Here is a 13,795-nt window from a genome sequence, read left to right on the forward strand (position 1 = left end):
TTCACATAAGTGTAGGTTGCTCTGTAGTAACCTGTAGGTATCCCCCTTCATCACCGATGAGGCTGCTGTGATTCGAGTAGCTCTTTATAGTTGACAGTGCTGTGGTCGCTCTGAAATGTACTGTGTCACACGGTTCCACAAATTAACCTTGCACAGTCCAAAGCATGTGCTGCTCAGAGGAGTGTAGGTCTGTCACCCCGCAGCGTTAAAGGTGAGCTGGTAGGCATCCAGGAGAGTGAACGCTCCCAGTGAATGCTATTCCTGTTCCCACACGCCCACCTGTTTTTAAAAATCCTTACAGCACTGAGTACAAGGCTGCTTGGGCTGTGCTGGCGATTGTGTGAAACTGGCAGCCAGGGGCAAAAATGTGCTTGGCGCTTCGATTTACTGAGCGGTGATGGACTGTAAAGAGATATTTACAGTTTTCTTTTTCCTTCTGTAGTTATAGGGATGGCCCTGGTAATCCTCTTAGACATAATTATGAAGGTACTTTAAGAGATCTTCTGCAGTTCTTCAAGCCTAGGCAACCTAAAAAACTTTACTATCAACAGGTAAGAGTCTGTTGGTTTTATTGGTGCAAATTAAAAAAAACGTAATTTTGCCCTATACGAAGTATGCCTAAAGTGTTTTTCTTTTCTTCTTTAAGCTCAAAATGAAAATAACGGATTTTGAAAACAGAAGAAGTTTTAAATGCATATGGCTAAATAGCCAGTTTAGGGAAGAGGTGAGTGAGGCTGGCTGTTACGCACTTGCTGTCATTTCTGCGTCAAAGCTGGTATGGCTGTGATTATGGTTCACACGCTCTGTTGGCCCTGAATAACACAAAAGTAGAGCAAAGTTGTCCCTTATGTAAAAAAAAAACCAAACCAAAACAAAACCAAAAACACCAAAAAAACCCCTAAAAAATAGATTTTAAAAAAGTGTCAGTTCTTAACAAAAAGTTTGAAGATAACATAGATGTTCACTTTGATAATTGTGACCTTTTGAAGATTAATTTTTGATGAAGAGAAGAATCCAGTGTATTCTGTGCTTTACTGTGGCTGTTTACGTCTTCAGATTTTCTAACAACTTTTCTGTTTCACATTCTGCAGGAAATAACAGTATATCCAGATAAGCATGGGTGTGTGCGGGACCTGCTAGAAGAATGTAAAAAAGTTGTAGAACTCTCTGAAAAAGGTTCAGGGAAATTAAGGTAAAGCTGGAATATTTTGATTTCTTTTATGTGATCATGTGGACTCTAGGCAGAAAAGTATCCCTAGATTTTCAAATTCTGTGGAAACCATTATTATCAAATGAAGTCTGATACTACGTTAAAAATAAAAAGCAACCAGATTGACGATGTGAAGAGAGTTCTTGCTAACTATGAATATAAATGTTATGCAGTTGTTTAGTTTGTATTTCATAAAGTTACATCCTTGAGATACAGAAGTTTCATCAATTGCATTTGTTAACTGACAATTTAGTAATTGTTTCCAGTTCAAGCATTTCACGCTGTTCGCTGCTCTGGAGTTAGTAGTGAGGTCATTTAACCTCTTACAACTTTACAGCTTAATTTCTACTGACACTGAATTTAAAGTTTTACAAATACAGTAGTAGCATCAGTTTATGTCGTGACTACACTAATCCTTCTCAAGGTTTGAGAAGGAAATGTTGCATTGGTTTTTATTGTTGTTATTATTATTATTGTTAATTAATTTTTTAAAATGCTTTTTCTGTTTGTTTACTTTTAAGGCTGCTAGAAATTGTAAGTTACAAAATAATCGGTGTCCATCAGGAAGATGAGCTGTTAGAGTGTTTGTCACCTGCAACAAGTCGAACGTTTCGAATAGAGGTAAATATTACTTTCTTAAAGAAACTTTAAAACTTGGCTTTGGGAGCAGAAACTCTCTGAAGTGGTAGTTCTCTTTTTGTGGATTCTGATTTTCGAATACTGGATACTTGCAGCAAGCTAGATTGTGTGATAATATATATGTATTTTTAACGGTAATATTTCTAAAATTTTTCCTTTGTCCCATCTGCTTCCCTAGAAAGCTTTCATTCTTTAATTTTTTATTCTTAATCTTTAATTTTTAATTCTTAATGTTTTATTAATAATTCCAAGGTTTGTTTGAGGGCTCATGATATGAATGGTTATGCTTGGAAACCTGCTTTCATACTCCAGTATTCTAGAAGACTTTGCTTCCTTTTCTGCGAAGTTTGAGCTTGTCGAGCCGAATGTTGGTACTTATCATGCGATTTTTCTGAACATTTCATCGTGCAAATCTGTTCACTTGCCTCAAAGATTAGAAGTCTGAAAAAGAAGTTTCCAATGTAAACTGTGATGAGGAGACAACAAGAGGTCTGTGATATTGCTGTCAGCTTTGACTACAGCTGGTAGAAGATTTAATGTCCAAAACGCCGTCTGGGGAAGCCAGGAGAGCATTTACAGAGCAGGGGAAGCTGAAATGCTGTCGTGCCAGGGATAAAAAACTCTTGTAAAAAGACTGTTGAACAGCATGGTTCTCCTAATTGTTTTTAAATCACCTTGCTTTCACATCAGCTACAGTACATCCGTTATGCTGTTAGTTACTGAGTAAGTTACTTCTTGGGGAAGTTTTAGCTGATTGCAGTCATCATTTTATGTCTGGATCTAGGAAATTCCTCTGGACCAGGTAGATATAGATAAAGAAAATGAGATGCTAATCACAGTGGCACATTTCCACAAAGAGGTTTTTGGGACATTTGGAATTCCGTTCTTGCTGAGGATACACCAGGTACAGTACGCCTCGCTTTATCCCCATGGGATTGTATCGGTGATGTTTTCCTAAAGTGCTGTCAAAGAGATTGATTAATATAAAAAGTGTCTAGGAGAATACTGCTTCTGTGTAAAAGGTTCTGCCCCATATATGCCTTTCTACGGTTAAATCATTTACCACCTCCGTTCTCTTTTGCACACAAAGATTGTTTCGTGTTTCTGTGAGCCTGTGCAATATCAGGAAAGTAGGTGTTCGGCATCAGCCAAGGCCTTGAAAAGCTATCAAAGCAAAACTGCCCCCTCGCCTAGCCCCCCCCAGAACCCCTCCCAACAAACCTAGAGTCCTATTTCTAATACCAATTCCATAATTGCGATGCAAACTTACTGGCAACAGTGGCTAGGCCATGGTTGCTTGGCTTCTTTCTGAGACGTGATTATGAAAAAGGAGTTTGCTTCCTGCAACATTTTCTAAGATGAGTTTGCATTTCATAACTTCTATAGTTTGATGTGCTGGAAGTTAATACAAGAGTGGAAGCTAATTCTGAAAGCTTAATTTAAATTCTGATGTTTTTATGTGGTTCTGCTGCTCCAGCTGAATGTCATGCTGAATATTTTAATATCAAAGTATGTTTCTGAGGGCAGTTAGCAGTTTGCTACTAAACTACTTCTGTTTCACTGGTGTTAGTTTGTATGAACATTACTTCCTTTTCAAAGAGTTTTGGAACGAGAAGTATGTCCGCATCTCTGCATCCTATAGAACTTCACTGTATTCCTGTATTTTTTTATCAATGTAGGGTAAAACCTGTGCATTAATTTCTGGTGGAAACCATTTGCACTGCATTTCCATGTCTATGACAGCTGATATATATATAAATAACTGATCTTTAAGTTGATGGTATCCATGGCTTTTTTGGGCAGTTTACACACACAGCATGCAGAAACATACCAGAAGTTACTAATTGAGGGGGGGGGGGTGCATCACAGGTGTAGAGGTTTTAAAAAGTAAGATGCTTAGAAAGGATATGTAAAATTCTTCTTCCAAATTCCTATTTTGCTGCTACTTTTCTAACTTTGTTTCTTAAGTTTAATCTGACTTGCAGTTACCACTAGCAGTGCTTGGTCGATTTGTGGGACAGTTCACATAATTATTCCATACTGTAGTGGGTGATGGTGACACTGGTGTAATTTTGTAACTAACTGAGAGATTAAGGCAATGTATTTCAATGAAGCTTGAAGCAGGAAATAATAATGGCATCCCTTTTTTTCCTAGATTCTTTTGACATTAAAAATCTGATTGTAATTATTAGGGTGAACACTTCAGAGAGGTTATGAAGCGGATTCAGACAATGCTGGACATACAAGAAAAAGAATTTGAAAAGGTAATGGTGAGTTGGGAGAGTTTTTATTGCTGATTGTAGACTTTAAATGAATTTATTTTAAGAAATTGGAGCACCACAGATTTGGGAGAAGTGTAGATTTGATCAATAGAACAGCTGCTTGACTGAAGTATTCTGACAATAATTAGGTAGGATGTATAGGAGCAGTATTTCTGTCCTGCATCAAAAGAGATACTTGGCAAACCGTTGAAGTAACCTGGTAAAGTGTGGATGGTGCAGGACCTCTAGAGGCCACCCGCTTCAAGCTCCTGCTCGGAGCAGAACTAGCTTAAAGTTAAACTGGGTTGCTCAGACTTTTACCTCGTTGCAATGTGAGAACTCCCAAGGATGGGAGTTCTGCCGCGTTCTGGACACTGTATGTTAGAGCATTACCACTCTTATTGTGAAGGCTCTTTTTTCTTTTTTTTTTTTTTTTTTTTCCCCCCTCCTTACATGTAATCAGAATTTTTTGTTTTGCGACTTGTGGTGGCTGCCTCCTGTCCTTCTGCTTTGCAGCCCTTTGAGAAGAGTCTGCTTCTGTGTAGCACCCTTCAGTCAGTGGAAGACTAGGTGCCCCATTAGCCTTTTCTTCTCCGGGCTAAACAAACCCACTTCCCTTAGCTTCTTGCATGCTGTGGGCTCCAGCCCCTAACTGTTCTACTGGACCGTTGCTGGACTTGCTGCAGTTTGTTGCCATCCCTCTTTCCCTGGAGGTCCTGAGCCTGGCCGCGGTACTCCAGGCGCAGGTTCATGATTCCGGAGCATTCATATTATCCCATTATCCAGGTTGCTGGTGGAAGATTTTAAACAGGGTTGGCCTTTGTCAGTCCGTGAAGAATACTACTGATAGCGAGCTGCGAGTTAGACTATGAAATTAAGACTTGAAGGCTTTATTTTAATGCAGTATCTCACCAGTTTGTGTTTTTTTCCTTTTCATAGTTTAAATTTGCAATTGTAATGATGGGACGACACCAATATCTCAATGAAGATGAGTATGAAGTGAACTTGAAAGATTTTGAGCCCCAACCTGGTGAGTTGTTAGACAACTTGACTGTTCTTTTGACCTGCTGAAGTTGCTCTGCCAGTTGTTATAATGTGATTGTCCTTAACACAGGATGCAGAAAGTTCGTTCTTTGTACGTGAAATACATTCTGTGTAGTAAATAAGCAAGTATTTATATACACTTGTGTGCACACTTAACAGTAAGTATATTTGTTCGTCTGAGAGTATGTATTTTATAGGCATACAAATAACTAAATAATGTGTTTCCTTGTGAGTGAAAAGTTTGTATTTGAGTGACCAAATGGGTCAACCATCAGTATAACATACCTCGCAGAGGAGAGTTACAACAGCCAGCACACCTTACCTGTGTTGTCCGTCTGCTCCCGTGTGCGTTGGATTCTCACATTGTTCCTGGAGTATGTGTTCATGTTGTTCCTAAAAAATATTAAGGTGCATTCTCATAAGGTGTGCTGCAAAGAGGTATTTGAATTCTCATATTCATTGAAGATACTTCTTGTTTGTTCTTGGTATCTTCAATGAACCTGAAAAATCAGACAAGAATATTATATGTATGAATAGGATGCTGTTCAGATTTTCTTTTCCTAAGAGATGATTCACCAAGCAACAAATGCAGCGCTGTTCTGAATTTGTCTGTGGATGGTCTGCCATCTTGTTTACTTGGCTGATATTTAAAGCTCTGTTCTCTGAGGGATTTACATGTAGGAGAAACCAGGTTAATCCATCAGGAGTTCCACCACAGTTACCTTTGGAGAGTTTCAGCTGGGAATGGCACCTTTGAATCTGCAGTCGGGGCTCTGTAGAAAGCCTTGAATTCAGCAGGGTTTTCTTTCCCCTAGCTTAGCACAGTGTTCCTTTTTGTGAGCTGCTCTGGTAGAAACAAGATTGAGGACAACTCGCTCTCTGCAGTTCTGCTTTTCTGACAATTACGAGCTCTGGTTTTCGTTGGCAGGTTGAGCTAGGGCCAGACTTTCCAAAACACATCTTGAAAAAAATCAAAGATTTATGTAACAGTTGTAAAGAAATCCTGTAACTGCCCACTTACTTTAAAACCCACAGAGAGTTAGACCTATAGTATTACTGAGCACTTTGCAGGAACCTCTCATTGTGGTACGTTACACAGCCAGCTTTGCGGCTCATGGATGTGAATGAGGGGACTTGCCGAAACTTGGAATGCCCGCGTTTGCACAAGTCGCCCGCAAGCAGAGCAGAGCGTGGCTGGAGGGATCTCTTTTTCTTCCGCCCTAGCTGCAAGGGCATTCTGGGTGATGAACTAGGGGGTGGACATTTCCCCATGGACAGATAAGCGCTTTTTTGTGTGCTCAGAGCAGGCAGGGTCCTGATTTTATTGTGCGAGTCATCTTTCTGGGGGCGGGAGGGGGAAGGCAATAGTCTGACATGAGCTGTCGGGCTTTCTGAGCAAGGCAGAGCCGGTGTTGAGCCAGTTTACATGAAAGACTAACCAGGTAACTAGGTCAGAAGTGTAGAAAGTGGCAGAGATTGGAGAGGGGGGAACTTGAACTGTTTGTAGGAGTTGTAAGGAATGTGAGATTAAAGGGGTTTCATCTGAGAATTCATGGGAAGTTGCCCTTTTGAGATAATACACTTCGATAGAATCCATAACCCCCCTGACGTCCTCCTGTGGGGTGCTAATAGGATGGTCTAATGCCTGCTCATCGAGATGGTGTTTCAAGGGGTGGGGCCTGCGTGTTTCTACAAAGAGCAGATTTAACACGTGCTGGACTGATGGAACCAGCGCTGTGGCATTCCCTCGTCTGACTGATGTAGCTCATGTCCATAGTGCCCCTCTGCTTTTAGAAAGGTGCGGCGGTTCTGCTGGCGCTAACAGCGTAGGAATTCATTTCTTCCTTCAGAAGACATTGACGTGATCTCAGCAAGATTGGCAGTTCTCTTTTACATTTGATATTGACCACTATGTCAAACAAAAAGACAAATAATGTTGATTGAAGAAAATACATCAAAAAACGCAGATGCAGGCAACCAGAAAGGTCAAGTGTTTTATGCTTTAGTGATTGCAGTTGATGGCTTTGAATGTAGGAGCGTGCTTTTCTTGCTGGGGGGATATTTAGTTTCTGCCTCTGTCGTTTCACTTCAAAAAACATTTGATGCATTGCGTTGAGGACATCTTGAAAGAGAATTTCTCCTGTTTGCAAGAAGTATGTGGACTGTGGTTTTTCATGAAAACTAGTGGTAGATAAAATCATATTGGGTTGAACAAGTGAAAAAATCTCTGGTTTTTTTACAATCTAAATATGAGTAAATTTTTTTTCTCAAAATAAAGAGGAGGTCAGTTACATGATTTCTTTATTAACTGATTATACAGTATAACTTTCATGATTTTACAGAAATATAAAAAAAATCCCACTTAAACGATGTGAGAAGAGTAACTTAATACAGCAGAGAGAACTTACAGTAGGGCAAATACTGTAGGTTGCCATATTTAGATGGTGGATGCCTTCCCATCTCAAACAGGCTCAGTGCTTTGGTGAGGGCTGGTACTGGTACTTTGATGTGCCTGTGGCCATACTTTTCTTGCTTTAGCACATGCTTCTCTGCTGTAAACTCCCATAAGGGACTGAAGAGGAGAAAAACCAGCTACCTGATGCAGAAGGAGCTGTAAAATGTGTTGCTGGAAGGAAAGCAGCAGTCAGGAAAGCCGCCCCATTGGCTGCAGACTGCAGGACTGTTCTGCAGTCCTCGTCCATACCCTGTGACTCCTCGCAAACTGTGAACAGGGGCACGCAGGAGTAGTTTGTGTAAAGGAAACTTTCCAATTTTGTCTTCAAACTTCATTTTTTTTTTTTTCTCTTTCCTTTTCTAGGCAACATGTCTCATCCAAGGCCATGGCTAGGGCTTGACCATTTCAATAAAGCCCCAAAGAGAAGTCGCTACACTTACCTTGAAAAAGCTATTAAAATCCATAACTGACTTACTTAACCAGATTGTCAAAGCAAGGGACAAAAATAAGTGTGTGTGTGCACCTTTTTAACAACTGTAGAACTTTGGTACACGTGCACTATATCTGAAGTCTCCAGCAAGAGGATTTGCTGCTGATGTTAATTTTATTTTGTTGAGGCTGTTCAGTTTGGCTTCTCTGTATCTATTGACTGCCCTTTTTGAGCAAAATGAAGGTGTTTTTATAAAGCTTGGATGCCAATGAGAGTTATTTTATGGTAAACGTAATGCAAGGCAATTGTCAGCATAATGAGGGAAGAGTTTAGTAGAACAGTTGACATTGGCAAAATATTTGTCTGTAGTACGTTTCTAGATGGCATAAGCTGGCTGGCTGCCCTCCCCGGTGTGGTGTTCACCATCACTGCAGCTAGTAAGTCTTATGTTTAGACTCACGTCAGATTTATTTCCTTCAGTTATACTTTAAATGACATTTTTGTGCATTTGTAAATGCAAAAAACTCACATCATCAATAAATAGCAATCTCTACTTCATTGTGTACATTGTTGGCACTTATTCGGGATTTTTGTCTCCTCCAGCTGCATAGAATCTTTTTTAATAAACTAGTTTTCGTTTGATTTAGTCACTACTTTGCATCCCGTTTTGCCGAGTGGATGCCCTGAGTCCTGAAAAAGAGAGATTGGGGTCTTTTTATTAAATTGTCAACCATTGATAAATAATGTTGTGATTTACTGTGCCATCTTCTGGCAAATAGAATGACACTCGAAAGTTGGCAAAAGCAACTGAAAAGATTATAAATGCCATTGGTTTAGTTAACGTGGGAAGAGATGGGGAAAACACAAGAAATAGCCTTTTAGCACAGAGGGCATGCTCACTAGTGTTTAGTAAGCTGTTGACTTTGTATAAAAAAAGAGGAAAAAAAGAAAAAAGAAAAAATGAAATTGTATATTTAATGAATGAACATGTACAATTTAACACTTGGAGGTTAATTTTGTTGGGTGAGTCTGCAAGTGAATTTCACTGATGTTGATATTCATTGTGTGTAGTTTTATTTCAGTCCCCGGACCGCTTCCTTTTATTTTGGAGCTAATGCCAGCCGCGTGTCTAGTTTTGAGTGCAGTAAAGATAGAATCAGCAATTCACACATAATTTTACATTCTTTTCCAGTATTTTATTTTGTTTCTGTAGCCGCAGTGTACAACAACTCTTCCTGTATATTGCCTTTTTTTTGCTGGAAAATGTTGTATGTTGAATAAAATTTTCTATAAAATTTTTTTCGGTGAGTGATGACGTGGACGTTGAAGAAGATCTCTCCTTGGAAACAGAGTTTTGGGAAATGTTTTTATTTGTGAGGTTTTGTTAAAGATGTGGGGTTTTCCTTAAGTGTTGACAATTGCATAACCCTCATATTGGTTGTTTAGGGGAAAATTCGTGGGGTTTTCTGTTTAATTGTTTTGGGGTTTGGAGGTTTTTTTGGTTTCTTGTTTTGTTGTATTTTTACCTCCTAACTGGTCACATTTGAGCTTAACAAATAAAAGGTTTTCCAGGAAGGAGCCATGTACGATTAAGACAAATGGAAAAATTATTTTACTAGTTTGTTTGTAAAGCTTGTAGTAGAGTCTTTGTGGTAGACTTGACTCTGCCTGTACAAACTTTCGTGGTCCAGACTCTATAATACTATAAATGGTATAAAGTGAAATCTGGAGTCTCTAAAGGTAAGCTGTCTTAATGGAGTAGTAAATTCCCACCGTATTGTGCTCCCTGTATTCATGACCAAACCAGAAAGAGCTTAGAAGCTTCCCTTTCTCAGACCTATCAATAAACATTTCGTAGGGGTTGTGTACATGGGATGGCCTTTATACTTTTTTCTAAGGTGGATTCTGGCGATTACCGAAAATGCCAATGAGTATTTTTAAATTAATTCTTAAGATTTGCTTCATTCTTTTAGCTTTAAAATGAATTAATTGCTCAAGTTTTAGGTATGTTTGGGTTTCTTTTTGATTTGTACCTTGCAATGCTTTTAACAGTCTCTTATCTTGCGTCCAATCAAGGCAAACTAGTTTACTTTTTTTTTTGGTCATCTGAGTGCGTAGGTTGCAGTAGGTAGAGGGAAGTGCTTCAAAGGCATGCCTGAAGTGGATAAAGCTTTCCTTGGATTTGTATTTGCATTGAGCTGGTAAGAATGACACCACCGTCCAAGTGGTGTTTTTACTAGTACTTGGATTGTCTCTGCAGGACTTCAGTGTCAGGATTTATATTCAGAATGTTTCTGTAAAATCAGAGACTCTGGTCAGCAGTAGTAAGCCCTAATTATATTTTGTGAATTTAATGTTATGGTAGACTGATATGAAATTGAGCTTGTAACTGAATGTCACGAAGTTTTCACATTAATTTGTGGGATGTTGACAGCTTTTAGGGAATATCTTAAGGAATCGCGATACTTCCTATTTCAGAAGAAAACATCACTAACAGAGTAAATTTTAGGTGCCTTTTGATTTTTTAGATGACTAGTTTTTACGTGCTTCAGTATTTGTGCTGTTCCCATGCTAGTTTTGAAAAGACTAGACATTAAGGCATTCCATATATGGTTTTCAGTAACTGAAGATTTTTATGAAATGTGTTTTTTTGAGCACAAGTAGCTTGTTATTGAAATGTGGAAACACACACCTACGAGGACAAGAGGCAGACAGGAGGTTTTCTCAGGTGCAGTATGTTTGTTTAGGTCATTCTAAGAAATTTCCAAGAACCCAGTCTTCAAAATTACCATGCTTTTCATTTCTTACTCAGATTTTGGAATTATCTGGATAATAAGACAGTGAATGCATTAAATTAAGTTAATGATAATATAAGTGTGAAGCAATGAGGATGTAATTTCATGGTACACAGCATCAGAGCAACATGACGGTAATGGCCCATCTGAGTTCTCCCTGCGACAAACAGCGAGCGTTGTTCCTGTAGATTTACGTAGTGCCTTTTACCCTAAAGAGTCCAAAGTGTGCTCTGAAATCTCACCAACTCCCACCGGTTGTCGACTGGAAAGTGGCAGCCGCTAAAGCCACCCGTCATGCAGGAGGCTTGCTGAGCCACGCCGGGACAGACCCGAGCTGCCGCAAGAGGCATCGGAGGGATCGCACCCAGGTCGTGTCGCAGGACGTGCCAAGTGCGCCATGCCTCCCCCATACTGGATCTACCTCACCTGCTGCCCCGCCGGAGCCCGCATGATGGCATCCCCTCCGTCTGCCCTGGTGTCTGTCCCGTCCCGGCATCATCCCATCCCGGCATCCCACTGGAGCTCGGACCAGCCTGTCCCCTGGCTGTGGGCTGGCTGCAGGCAGCAGTGCCCACATCTAAGCTACACCGTGGTTTCGCTATTTAATACCCTTTATGAGAAATCGCTTTCTGTAGGAACTGTATATACTGTAAATAAAATAGACTAGGATAAACGCTGGATCGGTGTCCTGTCCGTTCATTTCAGAAAGGAGGGGGAGCTGGTGGATTGGTCAGAAGTCAGCGCTGACCTTTATGCCGTGGGGAGAGCTGGCCGGAAGGTGAATGCTGATTGCTGTGGCGCTTCCCACGTGTTGAACTCTGCTTGTGTTTTCTCAGAGGAACTAACCAAGCGTTTGGACACTGAGGTGGAGAGCATCGGTCTTTGGTGTCATTGAGTGTTGGCTTTTAAAGCAGCCTGGTCTGTGGAGTCAGAAGGAGGGGACGATGCTCACATGCCATGTGCCTGAATCTGGCTGCAGCTCCGTGCTGGGCTCCGGCTCTGGCCTGGGGCTGCCGGCCTTGGCTGGGGACCTGGCACGGCGGGATGCCAGCTGTGCTGACCAGGCTCTGGCTGCAAGCCTTTGCTTTTTGTTAAATACTTGTGCCTCCACCTATGGGCGTAGAAATGTTCCAGCTACTTCTGTGAAGTGCCTCCTGCACACCTTGAACCCTATGGATGGTTTTTGTTACATGTGTATTCGTGTGGGTTTGGTTTTTGCACCTTTGCTCCTAGCTGGTACCAAGCCTGTACTCCTCGCGGAGTTTAAAATCAGCCCTTCACAGACGCGTCAGGGCAGTTTGCTTCCAGGGGGCGGGCGGCCGCGGTCTGAGGCGGGCGGCGGGAAGCGGCCTGGGCGCGCGGGCGGGGGCGCTGCGCCCCGCCAGGGGGCGCGCGGGCGGGAGGGGCGTGGCCGCCGCGCTAAGGAGAGGGGCCGCGGGGGGAGGGGCCCGGGCGGCGCCGGCGCCGGGAGCGGGGCTTGGCCGCAGCTCTATGGGAGAAGTGCGGGGAGGGGGCCGTGATTCTGTGTGAAAAGTGCGGGAGGGGGCCCGGGCGGATTGCGCGTTGCTGCGGGAGGAGGGCTGGTGGCGGCTCCGGGCTGCCCGGTTCGCTCCGTGTGCGGGCCGGGGGCGGCAGCCGCGGGGCGCAGGTCCGCGGGCCTCTCCTCCGCAAATCCCGGCCCTGAGGGCAACCACTGCTGCTAGACTGCTGCTTAGGGACGCGCTCTTACGGCTTAAAGCGACCGAAGAGCTAAAACAAAGAGTCTGATCAAACTTCACGCCAGGCGAGGTGGGAAGTTTCGAGGCTGTTTTGGCTACGTGGTGCCCACGGATGCTGGAGAGCGTGGGCAGGTACCTCAGCGCCAGCGAAACGCGGCAGCAGGGGAGCAGCCAGCATGCTGTGTGCCACGCGTCCCACTTGCCCACAACAGTTAGGGTGCCAACGTGAAAATTCTTAGGCTGTTTAAAGCATTGAGATACAGGGTTTTCTTCTGTTGTCCTGTTCATCCAGGCAGCAACAAGGAGTGGCTGCTGCTGTCAGTGTTGAGCAGGGTCTAGGCACCTTCTGGGCAAGTAATTACAGAGATTTGGTTTTACAGGATAGGTGACTTTGGATGAGAACTGTGAAAGTTCTCCGTAAGGCGTAAAGCCTAGTAAGGCCATGTTTGGGGGATGATGCACGGCAGTGGGAAGGCAGACGGGTAAATTGAGGGCCTTGTGTTGTAGTTTTGGTGACTTTTTTCCAAGCTGTGCATGCTATTTTCTTTATGTATTTGCCTATTGGTTCTTGGTTTGTTAGTGTAAACGGGGTGCCCCAGTCTGACCTGCATCTCCACTCGGTGCAGCGGGTGACGGAAGCAATGCAGGCAGGAGATGTTTTGCCAGTATTGTTAACAATGACAGGTTTATTTTCTTACCTCACATGTAACACGGTAAAGACAGTCTCTTAACTTAGTGTTTCATTAATAAATAATCAGCGACACTGTACCACCCACAGCCCTGCAGGGCTAGCGGGTCCCATACGAAGAAGAGCAGAGAGAAATGAAATCCCGACCAGTCGGTTCCAGCGCACCAAAGGTAAGCGCTTCTCTAAAATGTGCATGTCCAAACCTCTCGGTTACTGGTGGGTTGAGAAGTCCAGAAGAGTCTGTGTCCCAGCTGGGTTGGAGGTTTGAGAGGAGGAGGAGTAGCGCTGAAGTACTCATTAGCTGGTCACTTCACAGCTCAGGACAATGATTCAAATAGAGCATAGATTCAAGCGACACTGTAAATTAGTCTTCAAGGCTTTTTGTTTTAAAGTTAGTCCAGCCCCGTGATGGTAAACTCCAGGCAGATTCACCAGCAAGGGAGCTGCAGAACCCAAGCATAGTCCTGTATGTTTCCTAGCAGTAGTTTTAAGTGTAGAATCTTAGGCCATGAGGAAACAGAGACTTGACATCATCTGTTTGCATAAACTTTGTTT

General features: G+C 42.5%; 1 protein-coding gene across 1 annotated transcript in view; it reads left to right on the plus strand.

Moving 5' to 3' along the window:
- Positions 1–10,195, plus strand: part of USP7 (ubiquitin specific peptidase 7) — a 74,580-nt gene extending 64,385 nt beyond the window's left edge. Inside the window, exons 24-31 of the mRNA XM_075437042.1 lie at positions 443–551; positions 647–724; positions 1,092–1,192; positions 1,732–1,831; positions 2,634–2,753; positions 4,042–4,113; positions 5,050–5,140; positions 7,973–10,195. Of these exons, the coding sequence (XP_075293157.1) occupies positions 443–551; positions 647–724; positions 1,092–1,192; positions 1,732–1,831; positions 2,634–2,753; positions 4,042–4,113; positions 5,050–5,140; positions 7,973–8,079 (778 nt within the window). The 3' untranslated portion in view covers positions 8,080–10,195. The remainder of the gene's footprint in view (positions 1–442; positions 552–646; positions 725–1,091; positions 1,193–1,731; positions 1,832–2,633; positions 2,754–4,041; positions 4,114–5,049; positions 5,141–7,972) is intronic.
- The last annotated feature ends 3,600 nt before the right edge of the window (positions 10,196–13,795 follow it).

This window comes from Opisthocomus hoazin, chromosome 15, assembly GCF_030867145.1.
Source record: "Opisthocomus hoazin isolate bOpiHoa1 chromosome 15, bOpiHoa1.hap1, whole genome shotgun sequence".
Lineage (NCBI taxonomy): Eukaryota > Metazoa > Chordata > Aves > Opisthocomiformes > Opisthocomidae > Opisthocomus > Opisthocomus hoazin.